This window comes from Mauremys mutica, chromosome 7, assembly GCF_020497125.1.
Source record: "Mauremys mutica isolate MM-2020 ecotype Southern chromosome 7, ASM2049712v1, whole genome shotgun sequence".
NCBI lineage: Eukaryota > Metazoa > Chordata > Testudines > Geoemydidae > Mauremys > Mauremys mutica.
The window spans coordinates 22,205,293-22,231,143 of NC_059078.1; the positions used below are offsets into that span (position 1 = coordinate 22,205,293).

The 25,851-nt window shown below is 45.4% G+C and overlaps 1 protein-coding gene across 6 annotated transcripts in view; it reads right to left on the bottom strand.

The window, feature by feature from the left end:
• Positions 1-25,851, bottom strand: part of CHCHD6 (coiled-coil-helix-coiled-coil-helix domain containing 6) — a 180,704-nt gene that overhangs the window by 148,829 nt on the left and 6,024 nt on the right. For all 6 annotated transcript variants that reach the window (XM_045024696.1, XM_045024699.1, XM_045024698.1 and 3 more), the window contains exon 4: positions 25,520-25,664. In XM_045024696.1, coding sequence (XP_044880631.1) covers positions 25,520-25,664 — 145 coding nt within the window. The remainder of the gene's footprint in view (positions 1-25,519; positions 25,665-25,851) is intronic.

Genomic DNA, 25,851 nt, shown 5'->3' on the forward strand with positions numbered 1-25,851 from the left:
GCATAGCCCACGGCAGCCTGGGATGGTTGCTTTGGCAGCTGTGGGATCCCCAGTTTCTTTGTCGTTGGGGTGGGAGGAGTGGAGTGTTGTCACCCTGACTGTGTGGCTGAGGAACTGCGAAACTGCTTTGTGAGAGGGAGTCTCACCATCAATTGAGTGACACTCGCTAGACAAGGGAGTGGGCTCCTTGTGTGAGCCAAAAGCAACAATTGCACCCCCTCCTCTCTCCACTGTTGAATATCAGAGCTGATTTTTGATTCCCTTAAGAATCTAAGTTACAGGTTACTGAGCTGAACTCACTAAGAGCTGAAATCACTAAAGAGCTGTGCTAACTAGTGGGGGAGCCTGAAGCTATATTATGGAGCAGAGCAGTTTGTGGGACAGTTGGAGCGGCCCACAGAGCGAGCGGAGCTGAGCAGTTTGCGGGGACGGCTGGAGCAGATCACGGGACAGCTGGTGGAGCAGAGCAGCTGGCGGAGCGGAGCTGAGCAGTTCGTGGAGAAGGCAGAAGCAGAATCCCACGAAGAGGCAGGGCAGTCGGCCCCAGACCACGTAAGTTGCCCCTTTCTACCCAGGCTGGCGGGGGGAAAACCCCTGCAGATAGACTCTTGAACTCTGGGGCTGCACTGACCCACGACAGAGACTTTTGAGTTGCGGGACTTTTGGGACTGTGGGTAATTTTTGGGTTGCTGGACTCAAGATCCCAGGGAAAAGGACACAGCCTAGTTGAGGTGTTTCTCCAATTTAATGCTATGTTGTTTATCTCATGTTATTAAACATTTTCTGCTACACCGAGACTCCGTGCTTGCGAGAGGAGAAATATTGCCTCTTTGATGCGCCCAGGGGTGTGTGTAAGATTTTCCCAGGTCACTGGGTGGGGGCTCGAGTTGGTTTGCATTACATTGTAGGGAAGGGACCCCTATGTATTGAACCCAGCCCTTGCTGCTATCAATTCGGCCTGGCAGAAGGGTTACACTTAGATGCTATGATATACACCATAGAAAGTTTTAAGATTGACAGATTTAGAGCTCTATACGCCCTGATGGCAATGTACATAATACACAGAAGATTACATCCCCGGCTCAAAGAGTCTACATTAGAAATCACTAGAACCAAATGAGACTGCCTTAGAACAGGCATCCTTGATCCTTGCTGAAGGCAGCTGATACATGCTGAGGAGGAACTTGCCTTGTAATACTAACTGCATATGGTCGCACCACTCATCCAAAGTTGGTGAATGAATACAGGCTTCCATCTCAACAACATAAGGAAAGGACAATGAAATGACAACTCTTCTAAGAAGAAATTTGAGAAAGAATGGAAACTGGCTCAGAGTTCTCAGTCACTTGCCAGGGTCCCCAAACAAGGTAGTTGTCAGCAGTCTTTGCCAGCAGGTGTCATCAAAACTTTAAAATCCAGTCATTGTTGGTATGTGGCAAGCAAGAATCTCATCACCTGAGCTGCCATAAATTTTTTTCTCCCCTTTTGAAAGGTGGCTGAGAGAGGTAAGAAGTCAAGGGAGGCAGCCCCATGCTAGTTTGGTTTCTTTAAGTTCTATCCTAAATAAGTTTAGAGGCTGACTTAGGTTGTTGGCCTGCAGATTTCCCAAGCAGCCACACCAGGTCTGCAACAAATGAAACCACACGAGCTGGCAGCCATACTAAATGTCAAGGTTTGCAGCTGACCAACTAGGCCCTGGTAACAAAGTGTCCTGGAAACTTCTCAAATGCATGAGATATTCAATGAGTTCCTCCCAAAGAGGAGGGGGACATATCTGCCACACTCTCACATTCTCTCCCCTCCACCACTGTTTAGATCCCTAGGTGGTAAGTGCATTAGAGCCCTGCAAGCTTATCGCTGCTGCAGTTCTGATAATACTTTACATAAGTCTGTGTTATCTTCCATCTGGAAATTTCAAGCTGCTTTACAAATATTAATAAACGAAGCCCCACAACCTCTATCCTTACTAACTCAATTTTACTGATGAGAAAACTGAAGCAGGAATAAAGTCACTTGCCCAAGCTACCCAGCACGTCAGTGACAAAGCGAGGAAGAGAACCTAGATAAAATGCGGCTCCCAGGCCAGTGGTTTAACCACAAGACTTTCCTTCCTCCCTAGATCAGGAACTCACACAAGCTCTGCCTTAATGTCCCACTCCTCCCCTTCAGACTCACCATGGTTAGCTCCGGAAGTTGACAAATCTACATTTCCTGTCCTAAACAAAAGTCAGTTCTCCCGTTTTGTTTTCACCTGGAGTGGGTGGGGATTTGGACGTCTGAAGATTGTGTGGTTCCCTCCCAACTGGGCTCAAACTGATCCCACCTGCTCTTCATGCACATGCATCCATGACTCATTATAGCCACTAACATTCTTTCCAAAGAGAACTGGATGGGACACCCCTTCTTCATCCCAAAGCTGCTCCTTAATGGACCAGAGATGTTGTCATTAAGCAATACCAGGTACTTGCACCTAGGAGACAAGCAGGCAGCCTTCTCCAAAGCAGGGAGTGAGAATCCTATATCTGTACTGGATTTCATGCACATCAGAGCAGAGTGCAAAGTACGGGGTAACAGAGCTGGATCCCCAAAGGATTTTAATGGACTCCACTGTGCTCCATCAATAACAGCATTTGCAGAACATTTAAGTCAGGGAGTAAGTTTGCGGAGTAGGGAAGAGGAGAGGTATGCACGGTGTAATCCTCTGGCCCGGGGTGGGGTTTCTGGACTGTAGTCTATACTATCACAAACACTACATTTTCAAAATATTCCTTCACAAGGAAACAATTTTAAAAAATCTCTACAATTAAATATTTGTGCTTCCATATCTTTCTCACTCCCATAAGTTTAGTGTCTCCCCCTAAGTATTCTCCCACTCTTCTATCTCCAACCTGCTGCTAGGAGGTTCTGATAAGCCTTAGTTCATTTTCCTTCCAAATATCTATGCACCCCACACCAAATATCAACCACTACCAGAAGATCTGGGATCCAAATTCCTCATTACACCTACCTTTGCATTGCCCACATGCGGCGATCAGCAATTAACCGGGTATTGGGTAAGGCCCAAAGCACTGCAGTGTTATTACACACTTATCTCTACAAAACCACCCTGCACAAGTGACAACTTTCCTGGGGGGTGGGGGGGAGAGGAGGGTTGTGCAGCTTCGTGATAATTAAAGCAGAGACGAGTGTCACTGCTGTAGATAATTATGCATTAGCACTGAAATTACTTAATGGAATAAAATAAACTAAGCCAAATGTTTTGTTTTAAAGGGAATTTAGTGCCTGCGAAAGGTGCCAGACTGACAGCTCTGGAGACTGAAACCCTCTGTTATTCATAAGTATTCGAAACAGGTATAGCATGAACAGCAGCAGGGCAGGCTTCCACCCACCCTGACACCAAGACCTGTTAGGGGCAAAAGGGGATTTCAGCCTCCAAGGCCATTCAGTCCTTGGTCTCTGCCAACACTGCTACACAGGGGCCAATCAGAGCTAATTGGGAATGGGTTTATAACAAGGACACCGGCCTGGATAAAATGGACTGAATCAACAAACTCATCTCACATAAACCTCTGAACAGCTGTCAAGATGACAACCACTTCCAATACCAATATAGGTGAGATTCAAATCAGTTACTTAGAAGTGATGGGGTATTGGATACATGATCTATGACTAAGCTATCTGCTCTGACCAAGTCCAAGAGTTTTTACTTCCCCCTTGTCCAAACAATCACACCTGCACACTTTCCCTTCACCACTCTCATCTAGATCAGGTCTCAACAGCCTCTACTTCCTTGTTAAAATGAAGAGACCCAAGGTCAGTCAGAATTTATAAGGCAGCCATTTCATCTTTCGTGCCTCTCTGGCTAGATTCCTCCTTAAAAGCTGCTGAACACTGAGGATTCTGCTGGGTTTGACAGGCCTGCCAACACCAAGGCCAATTAGAAGTTTTAGGGCGATGCACATTAGGGTTATTATAGGTGGCAGTTATGCGGCCAGAATAAATCTTAGTTGAACCTTTAAGTGGTGTCTGTAATTCAGATTTCCCCTTCCTGAAAGCAGAAATAAGAAGACAGACCTGCTCCCTAAAGAAATCTGCAGGGATTCAAGCAAACCAGCAATATCTCCTTCAAAATGGGGTTCTGCACTTACAAGGGTATGAGAGAACAAGGGCTACAACCATCAAAGATCACAAGAGCTGTTGTGTGTTACAAATCCACACTTGGTAAAGTCCTCTTTGGTTTATTTTTTTTTTTTAATCTGATTTTTCCATAGCTAACTAGGACATCTCTATGCTTTAAATTGCAGCTAATTAGAAACTCAGAACAGCAGCAAGACTGAATTCAGATACTCCTGCTGCAAAGCACAGGCCCCTGCCATTTGGGCTAAAGGAGAGTCTCCTTTAGCTGTCAGCAATATAGGACTGTTTTGACACACAGCTGAGCGGGTCTGATTCCAGACAACTGAGGACAGTGGGTTAAGATACACTAGTTTATTACATTACTCTCGGTTTTGTGGATAACATCTAAAAGGAAGGCTGGGATGGAGGTCAGCAGTAGTGAGTCTTGAGGAAGATCTTCTGTGACTCTCAGGATCAAGCATGAGGCATTGCTTTGGTTGCAGTTCTTCTCTGACTGGGCTCTAAAGAGTTGCACTAGCTGCTACTAGGGATCATCTAACCCTCAAAACAGAACTGTTAGACCCACACTAAAGAACCTGGACTGCAAAGACACACAACTGAGGTAGCTAAAAGGATTTCATAGCATTTGTTCAGAAATGTGTTTCCTTCTTGATAATTTTGCTCATCCTGTTGCTGCAATTTATAGATTCCAAATCCAGAAGGACCATTGTAGGGTGACCAGATGTCCCAATTTTATAGGGACAGTCCCGATATTCGGAGCTTTTTTTAAAAAAAAAAATATATATAGGCACCTATTATCCCCCACCCCAATTTTTCACACTTGCTATCAGTCACCCTACACCATTGTGACCATCTAGTCTGCCCTCCTGTATAACACAGGCCATAGAACATCCCCCAAAATAATTCCAGAGCATTTTTTTTTAAGAAATACATCCAATCTTGATTTAAAAATTGACAGTGATGGAGAATCAACCACGACCCTTGGTAAATTGTTCCCAGGGTTAATTACTGTCATTGTTAAAGCTTGAATACACACCAATATAACTGGTGGCTGCTAGATCTGTGTGTTTAAACAGAAGGAGAAAAAGCCTCAGGGGGCATGAGGAGAAAATGAAAAGAAGAAGGTGGTGGATCCAACATAGATTTCTAGGTTTTAACGTATTCCCGTACACAGCAGCCCCACAATTCCAACAGAATATGTCTCTATAGAGAGAGAAGTAGATGGCCAGAACATGGTACAAACATGCATTCAGAATGAAAAGATGGCATATTCTACATCCCAGCCCAGAAGAGCCTAGGGACAGAATCAAAACTTTTTTTGAGAGGTTTTATTGGTATGCAAGCGATCCAAGGCCTCAGCAGCTACTGAAAGAGAACACTGGAAGGGTGACTTGGTGTCCCTTTACCGCCATCAAGTGGAAATGTTTGCCCGTTTTGTGAAACCCTTCTCAATACAGCGGAAAAGAGACAGGCTCAGGAAAGGGCTCATCACTGGCAAGTAACTGAGGAAGCATTTGTTAAATTTTTCGGCCCCACAATAAAAAAGTGCTACATCCAAGAATGACATCTCAATAATTGGAGCAGCAGCAGAGAGGCAATACGAGATCAATATACAGAGCAGACTCCACACTGGGCAGTGGTTTTGGTCTATGGAAGACAGATAACTCCTGGGCCTAGTAAAGGAGGCAAGTAACTGATTTCCTGGGCCCTAAGTGCAAAGGGTAAAGTATTATGGTGAGAAATCAGGACTCTATAAGTACCTGCTGTTTTGATCCTACTTTTCAGACACTTGCCTGCACCACTGGGTTTTAGAGAAAGAGAGAGTCACACTTAGCCAGCCTGAGAGTTTTCATGACAGGTTTCACGAGAGGGTCACGACAAACTCATACTCTCCTAGGGAATGCAGAAGATTTCATGGGAATCAAGTTCACACAGGGCCACTAACCAAGTCCAAAACCAATAACAGATCAGAGCGTCACACAGCTGGAGACGTACTTTAAGGCAGCTATACGTATGTAGAAACATACACATGTAAAATACACTTCAAGACTAGGGGTCAGTGAATTGACTTGTTGATAAGCAATGTAAATTATCAAGCAGGAGACCCAGGTTCAACTCTCAGCCTGGGTATTTAGCTCCTTAAATAGGCAAATGACTTGCTGAACAACAAGAGGGAGCCTAGTACAGCTCAATAGCAACACCTGGTGGAGCAACATTAATGAAGTTCAATTATTAACGGGTTTGTTTTTACTAAAGCTGTAAGTTTTCATCATGTTTTATGAACAGAGTAAGACATTCTGTGCCTGAAGAGCTTAGTCCTGCCCTTCAACGATGGGTGCAACCAACTGAAACATGGAACTTAAAATGTGTGTGCACAAGTGTGATCATCTGCATGTGCCTATCCCTGAGATTCAAGTTTTGATTTTGAAACATTTAAATTAAAATATATTAAATTCATATTGGAGCAGATGAGCTGGAGGTGGTCTCTTCCAATTGCCTCAATCCTATCTGAACAATCCCTTAGGTACCCCGTGAACCAGCTTCCTTTCTCAAGGGAACAGCCAGAATGTCAACAGCCTGTGGCAATAGTGCATTTACCATGCACACCAGTCCAATCTCCACAAAACAGAAAGGTAACCAAGATCATTAGAGTTTCTTTGCCTCAAGGTGCCTTAACAGGTTCCTCATTAACACTAGGAAAGGACCCGTTATAGCTAAGTTATAACACAGCTAATGGTCTCAGCTTAATTTGAGCAAGCAGAAAGTTATACTGTACCTGGACTCATTACAGTGAAAATATTAATTTCAAACTCCAGGTTTTGCCTCATCTTGGAAAGTATGGCTGCCCACACAAATTTCTTATAAACCTCTTTAAAGAAAATGATGGAGCAGAATAGCTCAGGTGGGTGAGAATGGGACAAAGAGGTGGGGTTTTTTTAGATCATCAATTCCAATTTGGACCAAGGTCATAGAGACCAGCAGTCTAGGAGCGTCACAGGCTATCAAACAGCCATCAGATGGCGAGATGAGTTGGTAGATCTCAGGTTCAGTTATCAGAGGAGAAATGCCCACAGTGCTACAGGCAGTGGTAGAGGCATCAAGTATTGACTGGGGCATGGATACTGAACTCTCCTCTTCCTCCTGGAGGTGGCTCTAGCGCAGGGAGTCTTGTGCTCCACTCATCAAGTGGAAAGAGGACTTCAGGACTGTCAAATAGATATCCCTGATGTGCATGAAGTTTAGAAAAATTAGACAATTAATTGATCAATTAAAGGATGAAACTATTGAGCAGGTGGGGATGTTTTGGAGAGAAGCAGCTGCCTTCTATGAACAGAATTATAAGATGGGCTCAGGTTTAAACCACTTTAAAATGTCATATTTATACATGGAGATGGGGGGCGGGATTGATGAGCAAAATTGGGATTGGCAAAAGTAAAATGTCCTGTTCCCTCCCTCCCCTCCCGCCCCCCCCCAAAAGAGAGAGATTCCATTTACCTATTAAAATAAATTATATAGGATATCGTCTCATATATAGAGCTCTCTCTCTCTCTCTCGCACACAAAATATTAGCACACAAATATTTTGGAAAATAAATTTGCAAGTGTTAAACTGGTAAGAGAACAGTTTCTGTTGGAGCCAGTCACTCACATGCTGGGATTCTAAAATTTGCACAGGGGAAAATCTGCTAATATGGAGTGGTATGGTTTTAATTTGTGGGTGTGCATTATTACTGTAAGAGGAGCTGAATGCCAATGATCACATCTGTTTCATTCATTGAAAAAAAACTAACCGAACAAACCTACAGGTTTAGAAAGACTGAGTCTAAAGATTTGTTTGCTAGATGAATGCTCTGAGCCAGGTAAGCCAGCAGTGACTCCTCATATCCCAAAGCAGCTGAAGACCTACTCAATGTCTCAGAGGACATACATGGAGGGCTGTCATATCTTTAATTTTAGGAGCACTGGAACTTTAACAGAGACATCATTTCTCCAGAGTGTTGATTTACCACCAAAGTTTAGTAGATGTTAAACAAAAAAAGTTTTAAAACTGTCATAACTAAAAGATCTTCCCCATCCTCTCACTTGCTCAGGTTTTCACTCTCAATTCTTATGATGTCATTCCTCTAAGTTTTCCTATCACCATAGAGTTTTCCAAGCTAGATAGGGCCTGAATTTCAAATGTAACACACAAGCAAAAGAAAGAAAAATCAGCACTCTTCCCTCCCCACCCCACCCCCCAAAAACCCAAGAAATACCCTCCCCACCCCATTCTTTAGGTCCACCTTATTCACTGTTTAATTAAAAGCAAAAAAGGCATAAACTAACTGTCTCTTTTGCAGGTGACTTTTAAAGAATTCTATTAACTTCATTATCTGATAAGAAAACAATTAATAGGTAAAATTCTGAACTCTACCAGCCTTCACAGAACCCCTTTTAAGCAGCATTACCACCCAAGGTTTACATATAATATATATCACATATACACAGAGAATCACAGTGAACAAGCACAGAACAATGCTATAGAATTATAATCAAAATCCTGACATGATCTAAAAGCAGAAAGAATGCCAGCCATAAAACACAGCAGCTGGAGTCTGATTCACATGACTAGTTGACGTGCCCTTCAGTTAGAGGGCTCAGATGATATAAGGATGGACTTTGAACAAAGTTGGACTGGTTGTAAGGAGCTCAGTTACCTCTGAACACATATTTCTCACATCCTCCTTAACTGTGTTATATACATAGTAAATTCTTTCCAGGAGTTTGCATCAGGAAGTAGGAATGGTGCTCATGGAAGGACTATTTTAAAAACAGTGAAATTCCACTACACATGGGTATGTACAGACACTATTTGGAAGAAATTATACTGATTCTAATAGGAAACGTAAAAAAAAAAAAAAACCACCACCCAGACACCCAAGAGTTAACATTATTGGTTTCTCATCTAAACCCCTTCCGAGGAGGTTAAGCACACAATAGACTATCTAAAGCAACAGATAGAGAGGCTGCTTGAAATTCCACACATGTGCCTCAGCAATGTATTTCTATTAATGTCCAGTGTGTGTCAGCATGAAGATAAGGTACCAACATCATGTCCAACCAGCCAGCTAGAGAATGGGACGCGGTGTAAAACACTGTCTGATACTTAAAGTCCCGGAGAACAGTGGCGCTTGCAATCTCACTCTCCGCACACACGCGCCTGATACCACCACCACCAAGAGAAGGCAACGCAATGAAACCGTCCTGCAGCTTGGAGGAAGAAAAGAGATTGAGAGGGAGGGTGCAGGAAGCTAGGAAGAAAGAAAATAAACTTGATCAGCAAAAAAAAAAAAAAAAGCAGGTTTAGGGTACCCAGCTTTGGCAGCTGTGCAGGAATGATAGGCTGCAGCTACACTAACTAAAAGCCTCAAGTGGAATTTACTCTTCACATCATCAACTTCTTTAATCCTCATCTACTTTATTTTATTTTTAAAATGTAAAACCACACACACACTCCTTACTGCTACTTTTTCTCTCTCCAACTATACCATGTACATTCACTATATCCCCCAGAACAATACATAGATATGATTCCATCTCAAGCACAGGCTAATCGCCATCATCCTTTGCAGTCCCCTCAGGAAAACTTCATACAGGGCTTGTTGAAAAAACAAACAAAAAAGTTAATTAAGCTACCAGGACGGAAGGGTGTGAAAAGTGGGAGGGCCTTGGTTAGATTTTGGGGGGGGTTAGGCAGGATGAAAGGAATTGGTCAAATGTGATGCTCCCCACCTAGTTTCCACGTTATCTGGAAACGCAGAGCTACCCACCAAGCTTTTCATTTCATGTAAGTTAGATCATTTGCTAGCCAGCATACACCCTTTAAATTCACCATCTCATCGTTCTCCCAACACTCCGTACCCATCTCAGTATTTTGAGAGGCAGAGCAATTGCCCAAATTGAAATTAGAGTAGGGCATTGAGAATAATACTTCTAATCTTACAAAAAGTGACATGGGCTCTGTAGTGATTTCATATGAAGGATAGTACCTGTTGCAGCATCACACTGGTTCAATACTGACTCAGAAATAAAGGGCTACCTACAGAAGCTTCAATGTAATACCTTGAGAGATGGTGCTGCTCTCAACCTGAAGAGCTGTAATGCCTAACCAGGCCTTCCATGTGGAATCAGAGCACTGGTACTCATGCCAGAGCATGACTGCTAGGAATAAGAAGAACAGAATTCCACCTATGCCATGAAGTTTGGGCCTTTGGTTATAAGGGGATGATCAAGGAGTAGATTTGATGGATTCATTCACTGTCAAATATCAATTTATTAACCTTGCATTTGTTTGTCAATTGAACAATTTGTGGCCATGTTCTTTTTCCTCTGCTCCCCTCCCTCAGAGGTGGAATAGCTTTGCTGTAACTCTAAAGCTAACCTGTTTTAACTTTATGGGACTTGGCAATGGCAGTGCACCAAGGATCATGGTGGAACAGGTTGTTCATACACTTTAACGCATCTGGAAATCAATGTTCCCACAGTCTTCTAGCCACTCTTTTGTGGCTTGTGACACACTGTTTTTGGCACAATTTAAAGTTACTGCTCGTGAAAGGTCCAAGACAATAAACAGAATGAGCTGCTATGGGTCAAAACAAATATTTTGACAGAGCTAAGGACTGGAACACTTGCGAGTGCTCTATGGGAAGATTAAGGTGCATTGGCAGAGTGATGTTGGATAAGCTCGCACAGTAGTGACTTGCACTGCCCTTGGCTCCAGCTACTGCAATTAGGCACTCACTGCTGTGAGCAGTAAATCCACTCGCAACTAAAATAGAATTTTAGTTTTTCTATCTTATATGTTGAGGCTTTTCCTCAAAGAATCAGTGATTTATCCATTATTCCACAGCTCTAATACAGAAGAGATTCTGAAACTCCCAAACCCATTGCAACCCTGCTAGTGCAGGCTTTCTAAACCAGAACAAACTATTTTGACAGCAGATTCTGTGAAGTGAGTGAACTTTGTAGCAAAAACATGCAAAATGCGAGAAAGGCAGCTAAGTCAAGCAGCCCCACAGATGACTTCAATTTGTTGCAGCTGTATGGTTTAAAAAGAGGCCAGCCCAGTGATAAGGTCCTCTAGCCAAGGCAGCTATAAAAATGAGAAGCTCACATTAGACCATCAGCTGCTGAAATCTGCACAAACCCTCCAAACACAAAATTAACCTTCAGAGTCAGGAGATAAAAGAAGACTAGAGTAGCAGAAAATAGAAGTGATTTTTTGTGCATTTAAGAGGGAAGAGAAAAAAACATTGTTACAAACGCCTGATCAATCACACTAGTACAGGTTTCTCAACCTTAGAGTCATAGCCCCAAAGTGGGTCGCCAGAATGTGTCAAAGGATTGCAAGGGCTGGCTGGGCTCAGCTCCCCAATCCAAGCATTGTGACCTGGTGCACAGGGCCACAGTCCTGCTCAGGTTTGGCCCAGCCACCCCTTCCTTCATAATGATGGAGGCCGGCTGAGCCAAATTTGAGTGAATGGTGCTGTGGCCCTATGTGCCAGGTTGCAACACTATCACGCAAATTTTCCCCTGACCAAACTAAGTGGCACTGTGACCCTGAAAGTCACCATGCCCAGAGTAGGGAGCAAAGCCCAGGAGGACAGGAATCAGGAGCAAGTGGTTGGTGTCACTTTTTCCAAATCAATGCTAGCCCCCGATGTAACCCCTTCACCTCAGCAGGGCAACATCCGGTCTTCCACGCTCCCTGTCTTGACCTGCAGCCCAGGCCACAACAAGGTGCCCCTCCCGCACAGTCCAGGAACATTCCCCCGTCATACCACCCCCTCTTGACCCCCAGATCTTCCCCCACATTACCCACAGCTTCTTCTGCTCCTCAAATCCTTCCTCCAACCCGCCCTACTTTATCCCAGGTCCCCACATTCCACACCTCTTTAACCTCTGCCCCTCATGGGCCATGTTCTGGGGCTGTTTTTTCTCTGTAGAGCTATCAGCCTACCATCCCTCCCCCAGACCCCTCTGTTCCCATATCCTTCCCCAGTCCGCCCAGAACACCAACTCCTTCCTCACTACACCCCTGGTCCCTCAATCTCCACACTTCACCTCCAGGTGCCCAAATCCCCCCCCACTCCTAACTCTCTGCCTCCATAAGTCATGGGGTGGGGCGAGGGAAGGGCTGGGTGTTTTTCAGAGTTGTCTCAGCTCACTGCCCCTCCGCCCAGTTGTTCACATCTGGAGAGAGTATATGAAATCATAGCTCCGGGTCCCCGCACACCACCGACGGACCCCTATGAGGGAAGTGGAGAAAGAACAAGTCTGGGGGCATCACAGAGGTACCTCTGGATTGTGACAGGCCATCAGTGTTTACAAATGGGTCCAGAACCCACTACACCAGTGGCTCTCAAACTTCATTGCATCGTGATCCCTTTCTAACAACAAAAATTACTACATGACCCCAAGGTGTGGAACTGAAGCCTGAGCCCACCCGAGCCCCATCACTCCCAGTGGTGGGCCAAAGCAGAAGCCCAAGGAATACAGCCCTTCAGGCCTGTAACCTGAGCCCCACTGCCCAGGCCTGAAGCCAAAGCCACTAAGGCCCTTGGGCAGTGGGGCTCGGGCTTCAGCCCTGGGTCCCAGCAAGTCTAATGCCAGCCCATTAAGATGGAGTCGTGACCCACTTGAGGGTCCTGACCCACGGTTTGAGAACCGCTACACTACACTACACTATTGGTAGGTGTGAAAACAAACAGCACATAGGCAGCCTCTTATCCCCAGCCAGATAATGCCTTTGCTGTCCCCCAGAATAAAGGGGGGGGGAGAAGGAGTTTTGGCCAAGGACTCCAGGTCAAATCCAGAGAAGTACCTTGGAGTCTTTAATGTCCATGCAGAACAGACAGAGCATAAATCTAACCACATGGAATTCAGCTCATCGAAGAGAAAGAGAGGGAAATTCTGGAGCTGTATTATCCAGCCCAGATTGCACTAAATTGCGGAGAGGCAGAGAGAGCAAGTTATGAAGCTGCACTGCCTGGTGATTTAATCCCCCCGGTCAATTTCTTGCACTAGATACAGGAAAAGAACTGGAGCTATATAAACCAGTCCATAGCCCTCAGCAGAGACAAAGAGGCACATTTAAGAATGCTGAAGGCACAGTATTACAACTCCCATTTGCACACAATAGGAGGATGTTTCCATATCCTACATTACGGGGGAACCAATTCCAGCAGGCATGCTGTCTAAGCCCTGGTCCACACTACACAGTTAGGTAGCTTATATCAACCTACCTATGTCAGTGCACACACTACGGCCTTGCTCATCCCGCCGATGTAAGTGCCCTACTACATTGACATAACTACTCCACCTCCACGAGAGGTGTGGGGCTTATGTCAGTGTAGTTAGGGTGACGCAGTGTCCATGAAGACACTGTTATATACATGGGATGTTGGCTGTCATTCTTGTCAATTTCACAACTCCAGCAAGGAGCCGTAAAATTGACAAGAAAGGCTGGGCTGCTGCCCAGGAGCCCGGCTGCCCTGCTCCCAGCAGAGAGGAGAGGAGCTGGGACAGTGGGGAGTCCAGGCAGCTGCCCTGCTCCCAGTAGGAAGCACTGAGCCGAGAGCAGGGAGGGGCACCAGGCTCCCAGGGGGGAGCAGGGAATGGAGAATAGGTGGGGGCAGCATTGAGTGAAGCTGAGAGCCCAGACTCTCAGCTCCCCACACTGCTCCTCTTAGGTCAGTGGAAGCGGTCCTGGTGAGAATGCGCATCACTAACCGAAGGAGGCTAGCATGGACATGAACCACTGCAATAAATTACTGCAGTGGCGGTAAGTCGACTTAATATAGGTCGACTTAAGTTTTGAGTGTAGATCTTTCAAGGTCTAAAGCAAACAAAAATATCACACAACAATATGCCAACTAGACAGATAATGTTGACTAAATTAATATAATGGACTTCACACCAGGCCACCTTGTTTTACTAAAAAAATAACTATGCAGTGAGAATAGTGGAATTTCTGCATAGCCAGAATGGTAACTGGTCTTTAGAATGATGCAATGAAGCAATATTCTTACAAATTACAGTTGTTGGTGTGAAGGAATTGCCCAATATTAAATTTCCAAACCAGCACAATATGGGGGAACATGTCACTGGCAGCCAGATGCTCTAGGCCTGTGGACGGGCAGCTGCAACCCTAGTTGGTTGCTGAAGAGTTGCAGCAGGCTGAACTTCTCTTTACCTCTCTCACTCTTACAGCGCTTAAGGCTAACAGACTCTCTGGATCTGCTACAGTCACCAGGTGAAACAGGATCTGCTCAGTGGAAGCACTGACACCAAAGCAGGAGTCACAGTCAGCCATTTGCCTAACAAAGTTAGCAGCTAATCAGAACTTCCAGCCTGAAGCTGAACTTGGCTGTAGTAAAGAAGAAACCATGCTTCAGGTTTGTCTGTTGCTTGGTTCCACTTCAGGATAGATAAAAATCAGATTTTTTTTTAAATTATATATTTTTTAAATTTAAATACATTTATTTTTTAAAATTAACCTATTTAAAATTAAATTTTAAGTTATGAAAATGTATGTTAATGCCTAAACTACTTATAATCTATTAAAGTCATTTAAATTAAATAGTAATATTCAAGCAGTACATGTTTGCTGCCAAAATTTTAAATAAAGTCAGACCACTGAACTGGCAGAAGCCACTGACTAAGTACCTGGAACCAGAGTTTGTTGAAGTGCTATACCAGCTTTTGACAGCAGCAGCCTATTCCACAGGTGCAGAGAATATTTTCTTAATTTCAATTTATCCAAGTAGTTCAGTTCAATGGCTAGTTCATTGAAAGTTGAGAATGATGGAGAGTTAAAAAAAAAAAAAAGCAGAATAGCTCATTCTCCTCCTCCAATTTATGAATAGAAATAAGGTATGACATGATGAGATCTAGTAGTTCTAAAATCTTGAAGGACATAGCAACTAGAACACTGTAGTGTTTCTCAAACTTTTGTACTGTGACCTCTTTCAACTAGCAAGCATCTGAGTATGACCCCCCCCCCTTATAAATTAAAAACACTTTTTAAATATATTTATCACCATTATAAATGCTGGATGCAAAGCAGGGTTTGGCAACCCCCTCCATATAATAACCTTGTGATCCCCTGAGGGGTCCCGACCCCTAGTTTGAGAACCTACCCTAAGTGGGGAGCCTGAACTAGAATCAGTTTAATTTACTAAGTAGTTTGTTTAATAAATCAGTTTTAAATGTAACATTTGTATAAGTGTGCTGATATAAAAAAGTAAGTTTAAGGTATCCTTTTTGCTAGCTAAATAAAATACTTAAAATCTAGTAAATAAGAAATGTGTCATTTTTATTGTTAGAAAATGGTGAAAGTAAAACATTAAAGAATCTGAATAAAGTATGTTAAGCTACATAATTGCTTAAATTAAGGTATATAAGTACACTGTATCTTCCTGATTACCAAAAAGTAATTCTCATACCAACCAATGAGAATCAGCCTCTCTTTAGGAAAATAAAAGAAGTAGTATAATGCAAAACAAGATGAAAGTTATTTAAGTCAAAATTTTCTGCTTACTGATTTAAAAAAAAAAATCCATCTTGCCATTCCACCCACAAAGAAACTGCTGTTAAATGGAGAAACATCTCCAGTACTTTTTAAAAAAACAACCAATGTGTAGAAACAAAATTCATGCTTTACAGTAGTGCTGTGAGAGATACTGATCCAGCATTCATTGATGACAAATGCAAAAGCAAAAACCCATGCTTCACACAGTCAGATTTCTAGAGCACTGCAAATTCACGAGTATCCACTTTATATCTGTCGACTACTTTTGCGGACAGCAATGCGGATACAAATTTTGTATCTGCGCAGGGCTCTTACGGTAAGAACCAGGTGGGCAGCTGTGAGGAACCAAGACGCAGACCCTCCACCTGCCCAGGGCGGGGAGTTCTGGGGGGCAGAGACACAGGCCAGGGGCTGCTCAGGCCCCCTGACCAGGGCAGGTGGAGAGTCCACAACGCAGGTCCCCACAGCTGCCCGCCTGGCTCTTACTGTGGCCGGGCTTCAGCTCCAAGCTGTCTCCCCAGCGCTGTCCGGAGCCCAGTGGGGGAGAGCTGTGCTGTGGGGAGCCTGGGTCCCTCCACCTGCCCTGGACAGGGGACCCGAGCAGCCCCCAGCCCGTGTCCCTGTCCCTGCCCCCCAGGCACTCTGCCCAGGGAAGGCGGAGGGACCCATGCTCCCCACAGCTGCCAGCAGAGCTCTCCGGCTCAGGCCGGGAGGAGAGAGGAGCAAATCAGAGCTGTAGCCCGGCCAAGGTAAGAGCCGGGAGGGCAGAGGTGAAAGTAAGCCGGTATGGTCTGGTACGGCGTGCCGGACTGGACTGGCTTCCGCGGTGGTGATTTAAAGGGCCCAAGGCTCCAGCCGCTGCGGGCAGCCCCAGGCCCTTTAAAGCGCCGCTGGAGCTCCGGCAGCCAGGCCTGAGCGGGGATTTAAAAGGCCCGGTGCTCCTGCCGCTACAGGGAGCCATGGGCCCTTTAATTCGCCCCTGAGCCCTGGGGCTCCCAGCCGCCTCTGCAGCTGGTAGCTCCGGGGTGATTTAAAGGCCCTGGGACTCCCAGCCACAGCCGGAGCCCAGGGCCTTTAAATCTTGAAATGCCCCACCTCTTCCAGTTGAGGCCATGCCCCTGCTCAGGACTCTGGCGTACCAGTATGTCCTTTAAGTTACTTTCACCCCTGCGGGCGGGCAAGTGTAGGGAGCCGAGGTGGACCTTCCACCTACCCTGAGCGGGGAGCCCAAGCAGCCCCCGAGGCAGCTCCACAGATCACCCCCCTCCCTCCCCGGCCAGGCCAGCGTAAAGCCCAGCTGGGGAGCCGTGGTGGACCCTCCACAGTGCAAGGGGGGGAGCTAAGAGCAGCTCCCAGCCGGGTCCCCACCTGCCCCAGACTCCCCCCAGCTGCCCACGTGGCTCTTCCCAACCGGGCTCCAGCAGGGAGGTGCCTCGGAGCCTCAGCCCAGCCACAGTAAGTAGGCCCTTCAAATCCGTGGGTGTCTGTGGATATCCGCATCCATGGATGCGGATATTCACAGATAATTTTTGCAGATCGTGGATCAGATGCAGATCTACACTTCTGTATTCGCACAGGGCTCCACAGATGTCTGGCCAGAGAAATGGAAAGGGCACAGCCAACATGCTGCACCATGACTGCAAAGCCCACACAGCAGAGAAAGCAGGACTGGTAAAGCTATGCTGAAAAGAACTAAGATTCTAAGAACTGGATTTGAATCAGTCACCCAAACTTGACATAGTGGTAAGAGACTGTGTGCTTCAAAAGGCTTCTTTACACTAAGAAGTTTATCTGTTGATGACAACAGGAGTCAGCAAGGGTGCAGCTGATCCGTAACTAAAAACAGCTTACTTGCAAGTGTGAACAGAACCAGATCGTGTTCAGCACCATTTCAGGGACCACTTTCAGCACCAGCTCAGCTATATCTATTTCTGATACCAGCAGTCAGCAACAGGGAAATTCACTAAGGTAAATACAGCTATACAAGCTAGCAATACAGCAAGCAAGATTAGTTTTAAACATAAACAATTGCCTGGAAGCCCACACAATGACAATCTTTCCCCTCCTCCTGTGGGACCAAAGGGGAAAGACAACTCCTCACCTGATCATCTCCCACCTTTCCATACAGAAGCCTTGCCTACACTGAAATTTCTCAACCTGTCCTTCCACTGTATTAACACTGGTGGTTAAACTTACTGTTTAAAATGCCAATGGCCAGTTCATGCGTCACCTTGGTCTGCTTTGAGCTGGGTTAGAAAAACAAAACACTGGTTAAAATGCCAATGGCCAGTCTATGCTAGCATTCCCATTGCTAGTACAACAGTGGGAAGTTTTCAGAGATCTACCAGTGTAGACAAGGTTCAAGAGCTTGGAGTTCTGCAAACCATAAGGCCAGCTCCAAAATCCAAGACCAACACTCATGCTTATCTCATTCCAATCTCAAGAAAAGTAACAGGAAAAAACTGAAGAGCAGCTAGGTTATTTCTGTGCATGAAGTGTGACCCACAGAACTGGACTGCCCATGATTACTTACAGCCACCATATACCTGAGCACTAGAGAGGGCACAAACCACAACATTTGGCTACGATTTCCCCCAAGTCCAAAATTCCAGTGTAGGCTCATCTCGAGTGCCAATGAGCAGGAATCAGTGGATAGCAGAGAGATTTCCTGCCCAGCTGGCACAGCACGGCCAAGAACACACTGCATGAGAAGCCACCATTCTAAACACAGCAAGAGGAATTTCATCCCAGCAGATGAGGAGGTCTGCTTCCATTCTAGCCTGTTTCCACACAGCAACCCAATGTCTTCTGCTCACACGGGGAAAAAAGCTAGTTATGTGAGGTTTGAGTCTACCCTCACCCATTCTGAATTCACCCTTTTCTCTTAAAGGAGGGGAGGGGCCATGGGAAGAGAGACTTTTGGATCAATAAATCTGACAACTATTATTCTTGGGGGATTAAACAGGCAGATAAGAACTTCAGGGCTTTGCACAAATCATATTAGTTCAGTTCTCAAATCCCGGTAATGCTTCTTTTCAAAGTATTAATTTCATTTATTCTATTTGCTCTCCCTCTATCCTGATAACACTGGTCCCCAAATGAGATCCTCCTATAAAATAGGTTATAATCCTCCCTTTCTAGAGCAGTAATGAGATGTCTTCGCTTAATCGCGTTTATTTCCCGCCTGCTTCTCCCCCTCCCTATCCTACATTGATTTGTTTCAAACGTTTTGGTTAAAGCCAGCAGGCCTGAAAAGTCACTGCTTCTGACTGAGTGGCTGACAGATGCATGCTAAATGGCCCCAGCAGATTAAGGAGATGTGTGCGGGCAGCCTCACTTGCAAAGTTGTTGTTTTGGCAAAAATACAAGAACTAGGAGGGGAGAAAAAGATTGTGATTAATTAGAGACAAAGAAGAAAGAAAAGGTATCTGGTTTGGGGAGAAGTGGGACTATGCAGGGCAAAACCAAGAGACAGAGTAAGAGAGAAGCTGGTAAGGAAGCTGCAATCCTGGCCCCTCATGCTAAAATAAAAAGGGTTCATAAAACAGCTACATCTGTTCTCAGCCATTTGATAGCACCTTTCGTGTGAGAATCAAAGCACTTTACAAACACCCATTAAGAATCAGAGCCCCTCTGTGCAGTACTGCACATATACTCCCCATTGTACTGGATGTTAATATTTATACACCGGATCCTTGCTAGAACGCGCGTCTATATAACGCAAATTTGGACATAACGTGGTCGCGGCCATGGATCCCAAATTTAAGAACTGTACAGTACACTTTTTTTGCGTATAGACATGATAAATCAACCACTGAGTGCTCTCCTGTTGACTCTAGTACTCCATCAGAACGAGGAGCGCAAGCGCAGTCAACGGGAGAGCATCACCTATTCATGTACTGTAGTTGAAGTTGCGTATCTTAGTTCGACCCCATGCGGTAGTGTAGACAAGCCCTAAGATGATTGCTGTAGGCCTAGAAGGCCATACAAATGTAATGTAATAAAAATTTACAGGTATTTATCTTTAGAAAGATGTCAAAAATATCGGGCAAAAGGAAGGCTTACTTGGTGCAGGAAAAACTGGATGCTATCGAACGACTTAAAAATGGCGAAACCCAGGCAAAGATGAGCTGCGATATTGGCATAAACAAGTCCACCTTTCATGGATGGCTAAAGAATGCTGACAAGCTCGGAACTTACATTCATAACCTGGATGAAGAGCCTGGCCTTCAAAGAAAATGAGCCCATTTAGCAAATGATGCGGATCTTGATTCTGCAGTATACATGTGGTTTGTGCAAGAACAGCAGAAAGGCATTCCGATCTCTGGTCCGCTTGTAGCCATGCAAGGGGAAAAATTCGACCGGAACTTAATGGCGAATTCAGCAATTTTAAGGCGAGTTTGGTTTGGCTATGGCGCTTTCAGAAAAGACACGGAATCTCTCAGATAGCAGTGTCGAGAGAAAAACGCTCTGCTGATGCTGACGCCACACAATCACAGGGCCGTCCAGAGGGGGGGGCAAGAGGGGCAATTTGCCCTAGGCCCCGGGTCCTGCCCGGGCCCCCACGAGAGTTTTTCGGGGCCCCTGGAGCGGGTCCTTCACTAGCTCTGGGGGGCCCAGAAAACTTTTGCGGGGCCTGGCCCTCGGAGCTTCTTCGCTCCCGGTCTTCGCCGGCGGGGGGTCCTTCCGCTCTGGGGCGGAAGGACCCCCCGCCGGCGAATTACCGCCGAAGTGCAGCCAGGTCTTCGGCGGTAATTCGGCGGCGGGGGGCCCTTCCGTTCCGGGACCTGCCGCCGAAGTGCCCCAAAGACCCGCGGCGGGGGCCCCCGCCACCAAATTACCGCCGAAGACCCGGCTGCACTTCGGCGGCGGGTCCCGCTTCGACGGCAGGGGGCTCCCGGCGCGGGTCTTCGGGGCAATTCGGCGGCGGGTCCTGGAACGGAAGGGGCCCCCCCGCCGCCGCCGAATTACCACCGAAGCGGGGCCCCCCGCCGCCGAAGACCCCAGGCCCCCGGAATCCTCTGGGCGGCCCTGCACAATCACACCCTGAGAAGCTGAGGGAAATTTTACAGGCAGAGGGTTACTCGGAGCAACAGGTTTATAATGCAAACGAAACAGGAATTTATTATAAAATGTTGCCCGATAAAACCCTGGCTGTCAGAACAGATGAATGTAAGAAAGGAGGATATAAACAGGCAAAAGATCACCTTACTTTATTGTTTTGTATGAATGCAACAGGCAAGCATAAATTAAAACTATTGTGCATTGGAAAGTCTCGCATGCCTCGTTGCTTTCATCACATAAATGTGAATTGCCTGCCATTTTCGTAGAAGAACTCCAAAAATTCCTGGATGACAAGAGATTTTTGAACAATGGTTCATCACCGAATTTGTCCCTTCTGTGCGAAAGCATTTGCGGGCAAAATGCTTAGAAGAAAAAGCCGTTCTTTTGCTAGACAACTGTCCAGCGCATCCTCTGGCCAAAAGATTCAGAACCCGTGACTGTAAAATAGTGGTTGAATACTTACCTAAAAACACGACTTCCAAAATCCAGCCACTTGATCACGGTGTTATCACCATTTTTAAGCAGCACTATCGACGGAACTTGGTACAACAAATGATAGAAAGCGAGTTGTCTGTCATCGATTTTCTGAAGAAGTTGACTATAAAAAACTTCTTTTACATTGGCAGTGATTCCTGGAATTTATTACGCGCTGAAACGATAAACCGCTGTTGAATGGTGGGACAGAGAGTCATTTGGTCACCCACTCCTGGAAGAAAATGAAGAAAGCAGATCACAGTCTGACAAGGAATTTGACTTTGAGAGATTTATAGAGAAAGTTGGAAGAACAAACATGGAGTGGATGCAGGAGCAGTGCCAGTAACTGTATGGGCTCGGGGTAACTGTTTTGCCACAAAATATCGAGTCCTGGATAAGAGGTGATGATGAAGCAGAAGAATTTTGTCCCGTTGCTGAAAGTTTAGCAGATGACCAAATTCTTCAGGCAGTATGACCAAACAACATTCCAGAAGCTGAAGAACTATCCTTCCCCGAGGAAGATGAAGTGGATATCGTTCCAACATCAACTGCGACCATAGCCGGCTTAGCGTCTGCTTTGAGATGATTTGAGATGCAAGACGTTGAGCCTATAAAAATTATCCAGCTACGTAGTCTTTTGCAGTTTGCTAAGCGGAAGTAGCACAGCAGCAAGAAGCAAAAGCAACTCACTGACTTTAAGAAAAACTAGACTAGTTTATTGAAATGTCTACTTTAAATCTCTAATAAAGCAACACTTTTTTTCTCGTTTGTTTCCTTCAAGTAGGAGTTTATTTTCTAAGGTTTTCTATACTTTATGGATGTGACATTTACTGTATACAGTAATTTCATTTCAACACAGTCCCCGCTATAATGCAGTACTTGGCATGGATCCCAAATCCCACGTTCTAGCGAGGGTCCGGTGCATTATGAAGTACCTATGGGACCTGATCAGCATCAGAGCCCTGTTGTGCTAGGTGCTGTACAAAGATACAAGAAGAATCCACTACATGCAGAGAGGAGTTAAGAGTTCATGCTTACAGACTGTTTCCATCGCAGCTGGTTCCACACAATGGTACAACACCTATGGCTCCTTAAAGGGTAAAGTTAGTAGTGCTGTGAAGTTCCTGCCATGAAGGGCTTCCTATGTAAGAAGTTTTACAACTAGAGAAACAGGCACCAAAAAGGATAAGTAACTTGTCCAAGTTCAAAAAAGAGAGGTCTTGCCAGAGTTTAGAATAGAAACCAGGGGGACCTTACTCTCAGGGTACTGCTCCAACCACTAAACCACACATCTTCTCTGCCTGTTCTAAACTGAGGCCCTCCTGTAAGTAATGACAGTTACATGCATAAGCCTGCAACAGGGTCCATTACTGATGGGTTAGTGTGTACTCTACTTTCCGATCACAGGAAAGTATACAATCCAGTAAGACTGAACCATTACCTTACACAAATGCTACTAATAATAAAGGTCAGTGGATGAAAACTGTAAAGAACACAGATTAAACATCAAGTGCCTTTCAGCACAATCAAAAATACATTATTTAAAAATATAGCTGCTGTATTCAGGTTTATGGCCTACAAGTGGCATGGTGAAGAGAGAACATGGCTACACAGTAGAGGTACCTAATCAAGAGAAGGGTATTAAAAGCCAAATTATTTCAGCACCAAGCGCTTACTGCAAATCTAGAAGAAATGAGCTTTCCAACAATACGTGGCATGATCTTCAAGTCCTAATAAATTTTGAATAGCTGAAAGCAGACAACTCAGCTGCCCCAAATAAAACAACAGACGTCCCACACAGCACAGAACACCTGAAAGTTTACTTCCCCTGGCTTCCATGTGCATGACAGTGCACTCTTGACTGGCTGTATAATACAATCAATACCCACAAGACCACACACACACACACACTGCTTTTTATCCTTTGAAGTTAGGGGCAAGAGATAGGGCGGTGAAGTCAAAGGATGGCCCAAATCCATCACTCCCCTCATGCTCCAGGCTTGAGGACAAGAGCCAACACTCAGTCACCATTCCAAACTAAGGGGCCAAGGAACTGGAAAACAGAGGAATCCTCACAAACAAGGATACTGACAGATGAGAGCTACAGTCCAAGGAGGGGGTCTTGGACCTTCAAACACTAACTGGGAAGTTTTGGGGTGATGTGGAAAGACATTCATCCCTAACAAACAGAGGTCAGGCAGTTTGAGAGGCCAGAGTGGGGAACCTTATATTCAAAGGGTGCCTGGAATTGAGAGGAAATAAATCATGGAAGAGTCCCCATAGTTTAAAGAGTTGACACGTTAAATTTCCTGTTGAAGAAGAAATCCAGGAACCAGTAGCCAGCACCATTGCCTGACTCTTGTTAGAACAAAGTGGACAACCCAAAATTTCTCATTGATTTCTAAGGTTCTCGGATTTGTTTCATGTCAGTGATCGATGGAGGAGATTACACAGCAATAAACTTTACCACAGTTTCCCTACCACCACATTCTGGGCATAGGCTGCATATTCACTATTTACTTTCCATGGGTAACCCAAGAAAAATCCGATTTGAACCTGCTTTGTGTTTACAAACTGTCACGCACCCAGCAACTCCATGCTTCATACTCTGGAGGATTAAGTGTTACACTCTGATGTGATTACAGCATTTGTACATAGAAGGTAGGTCTACGCTGCAATTAAACACCCATGCCAGGCTTGGGTCAGCTGATTCAGGCTTGCAGGGCTCAAGCTATGGGGCTGTTTTACTGGGGTATAGATGTTCAGGCTCAGGCTGGAGCCCAGGCCCTGGGAAGGTGGAAGGTCCCAGAGCCCAGGCTCGAGCCCAACCGTCTACACCACCATTAAATAGCCCCGTAGCCCGAGCTCAAATTGGCAATAGAGGAGCTGCAGGTGTTTAATTGTAGTGTAGACATACCCTAAGAGTTAGGTCCTAGCTTGTTCCAACCATAAGGGCACATATCAGTGATAATGCTGACACACCTCAGTCACATTCTTCCCAGACAGCCCTTGTCTCTCTCCCTCCAGTACTCTCTCACTGAGCAGTGTCATCTCCTCAGATTTAGAAATTAATTCTTTGCCACTTTCTACAAAGGTCTGTTAATTACATTTATAAAAGAAACGATCATCCTCCTGGTGGGCATGGAGTAAGTGCTACTTACCAGCTGCAATGTCTCACCCAGATGCACAGCTCTTACTTGCCTTAGATATCAACTCCTTTTTTGTATTTAACCCTTCCGCCAGAGAGATCTCCCATCCTTAGTCTTTGCTGTTTCCTATAAAGGAAATCACTTGCCTCACAGGGGTCACTTATGAACCACATCAGGGAGATCAATATCAAAAGGCAGCAGGCTAGCATGTTGGCTCAATAATAAATTATGATACTCAGCTGTTCCAGAGTGCTTCAGAACCAAGTTATACCTCACTACCCTACTCCAGAAGGTAAATATCATCAACATCTATTTACAGATGGAAAAAAAATGGAGGCACAGAGGGATTTGTGATTTAACCAAAGCCACACAGCAAATCAGTTTGGGACGGAGAATGGGAAAAAGAGGAAGGGAAAAAACAGGAATAGAACTTAGAACTCAACTCCCAGCCCTGTTCCCTCTCTCATCTAGACATTGTCCTTTTAATAAGCAGTGTGACTGTCGGTGAATTAGTCTAAATATCCACCTTGCTATCTACTGATACCCAGGACCAGTTTCACTGTAGCAAGCATCATTCTCACATTGTTATAATGGGACAGCTCATGCCACTACAGTTCAGAACAAGCTGCCAGTTCCTGTAAGACACTCTACTCCTGACTATTCAGGTGTTTGTGTAACTTTACTCAACAGTCCACATACAGCAAAGCTGAGACAGGTCAAGTCTGTATCTACATCAAAATACCCATTTCACACACGAAGAATCTTGGCAGAGCTCCATCCAGCCCAGGCTGTCACAGTGCTAGTCTCTCCCAACCCTACATATGCAGCAGGCTCTCTTGTCAGCCATCTCCACTCTCCCACAAACGATGCTCCCCCATTCATGTACTCAGATGCTATACCATTCTCATACCAGCTCAGCATAGGGTTAGTGACATGACAGACTTGCCAACTACAGCATAAGCCAAAAAGCAGGTGAAGAGTTATGAGGTGATGACTACCATGGACTTGGGACTAAGCAGCAGTTGCTGAACTCATCACACAAATAAATGGCATTTAACTGATCCCTCAAAGGGGAAAGGTTTCAGGCCCTCCTCCTGCCTGGAAATATGTTGCTTTGTACCTACCAGCTGAACTGCTTTCTGCCTCTCTTCATTGGTGCTGTTCTTTTCCCGTTGGAGGGTTGTATTGAGAGACTCGCTGGCTGCCTCCCGTTCCCTCTTGGCCAGCCGGAGCAGTTCCTCTTGGACCAGTGCCTGCTCTCGCTCATACCTGCATCAGTGCCAAAGAAAGGCAGAGAGAAGGTGCTCAGCAGACTTCTGGCAACCGGTTCATGGGATAAGCTGCCCTACCCTTGGTCAGGAACAGAACAGGCAGAGGTGTGATTTACTTGGGACAAAGCCTGCTCACAACTCCCGGGCTTCTGTGGGAATTCTGGAGCACCATGAACTTTAAAGGT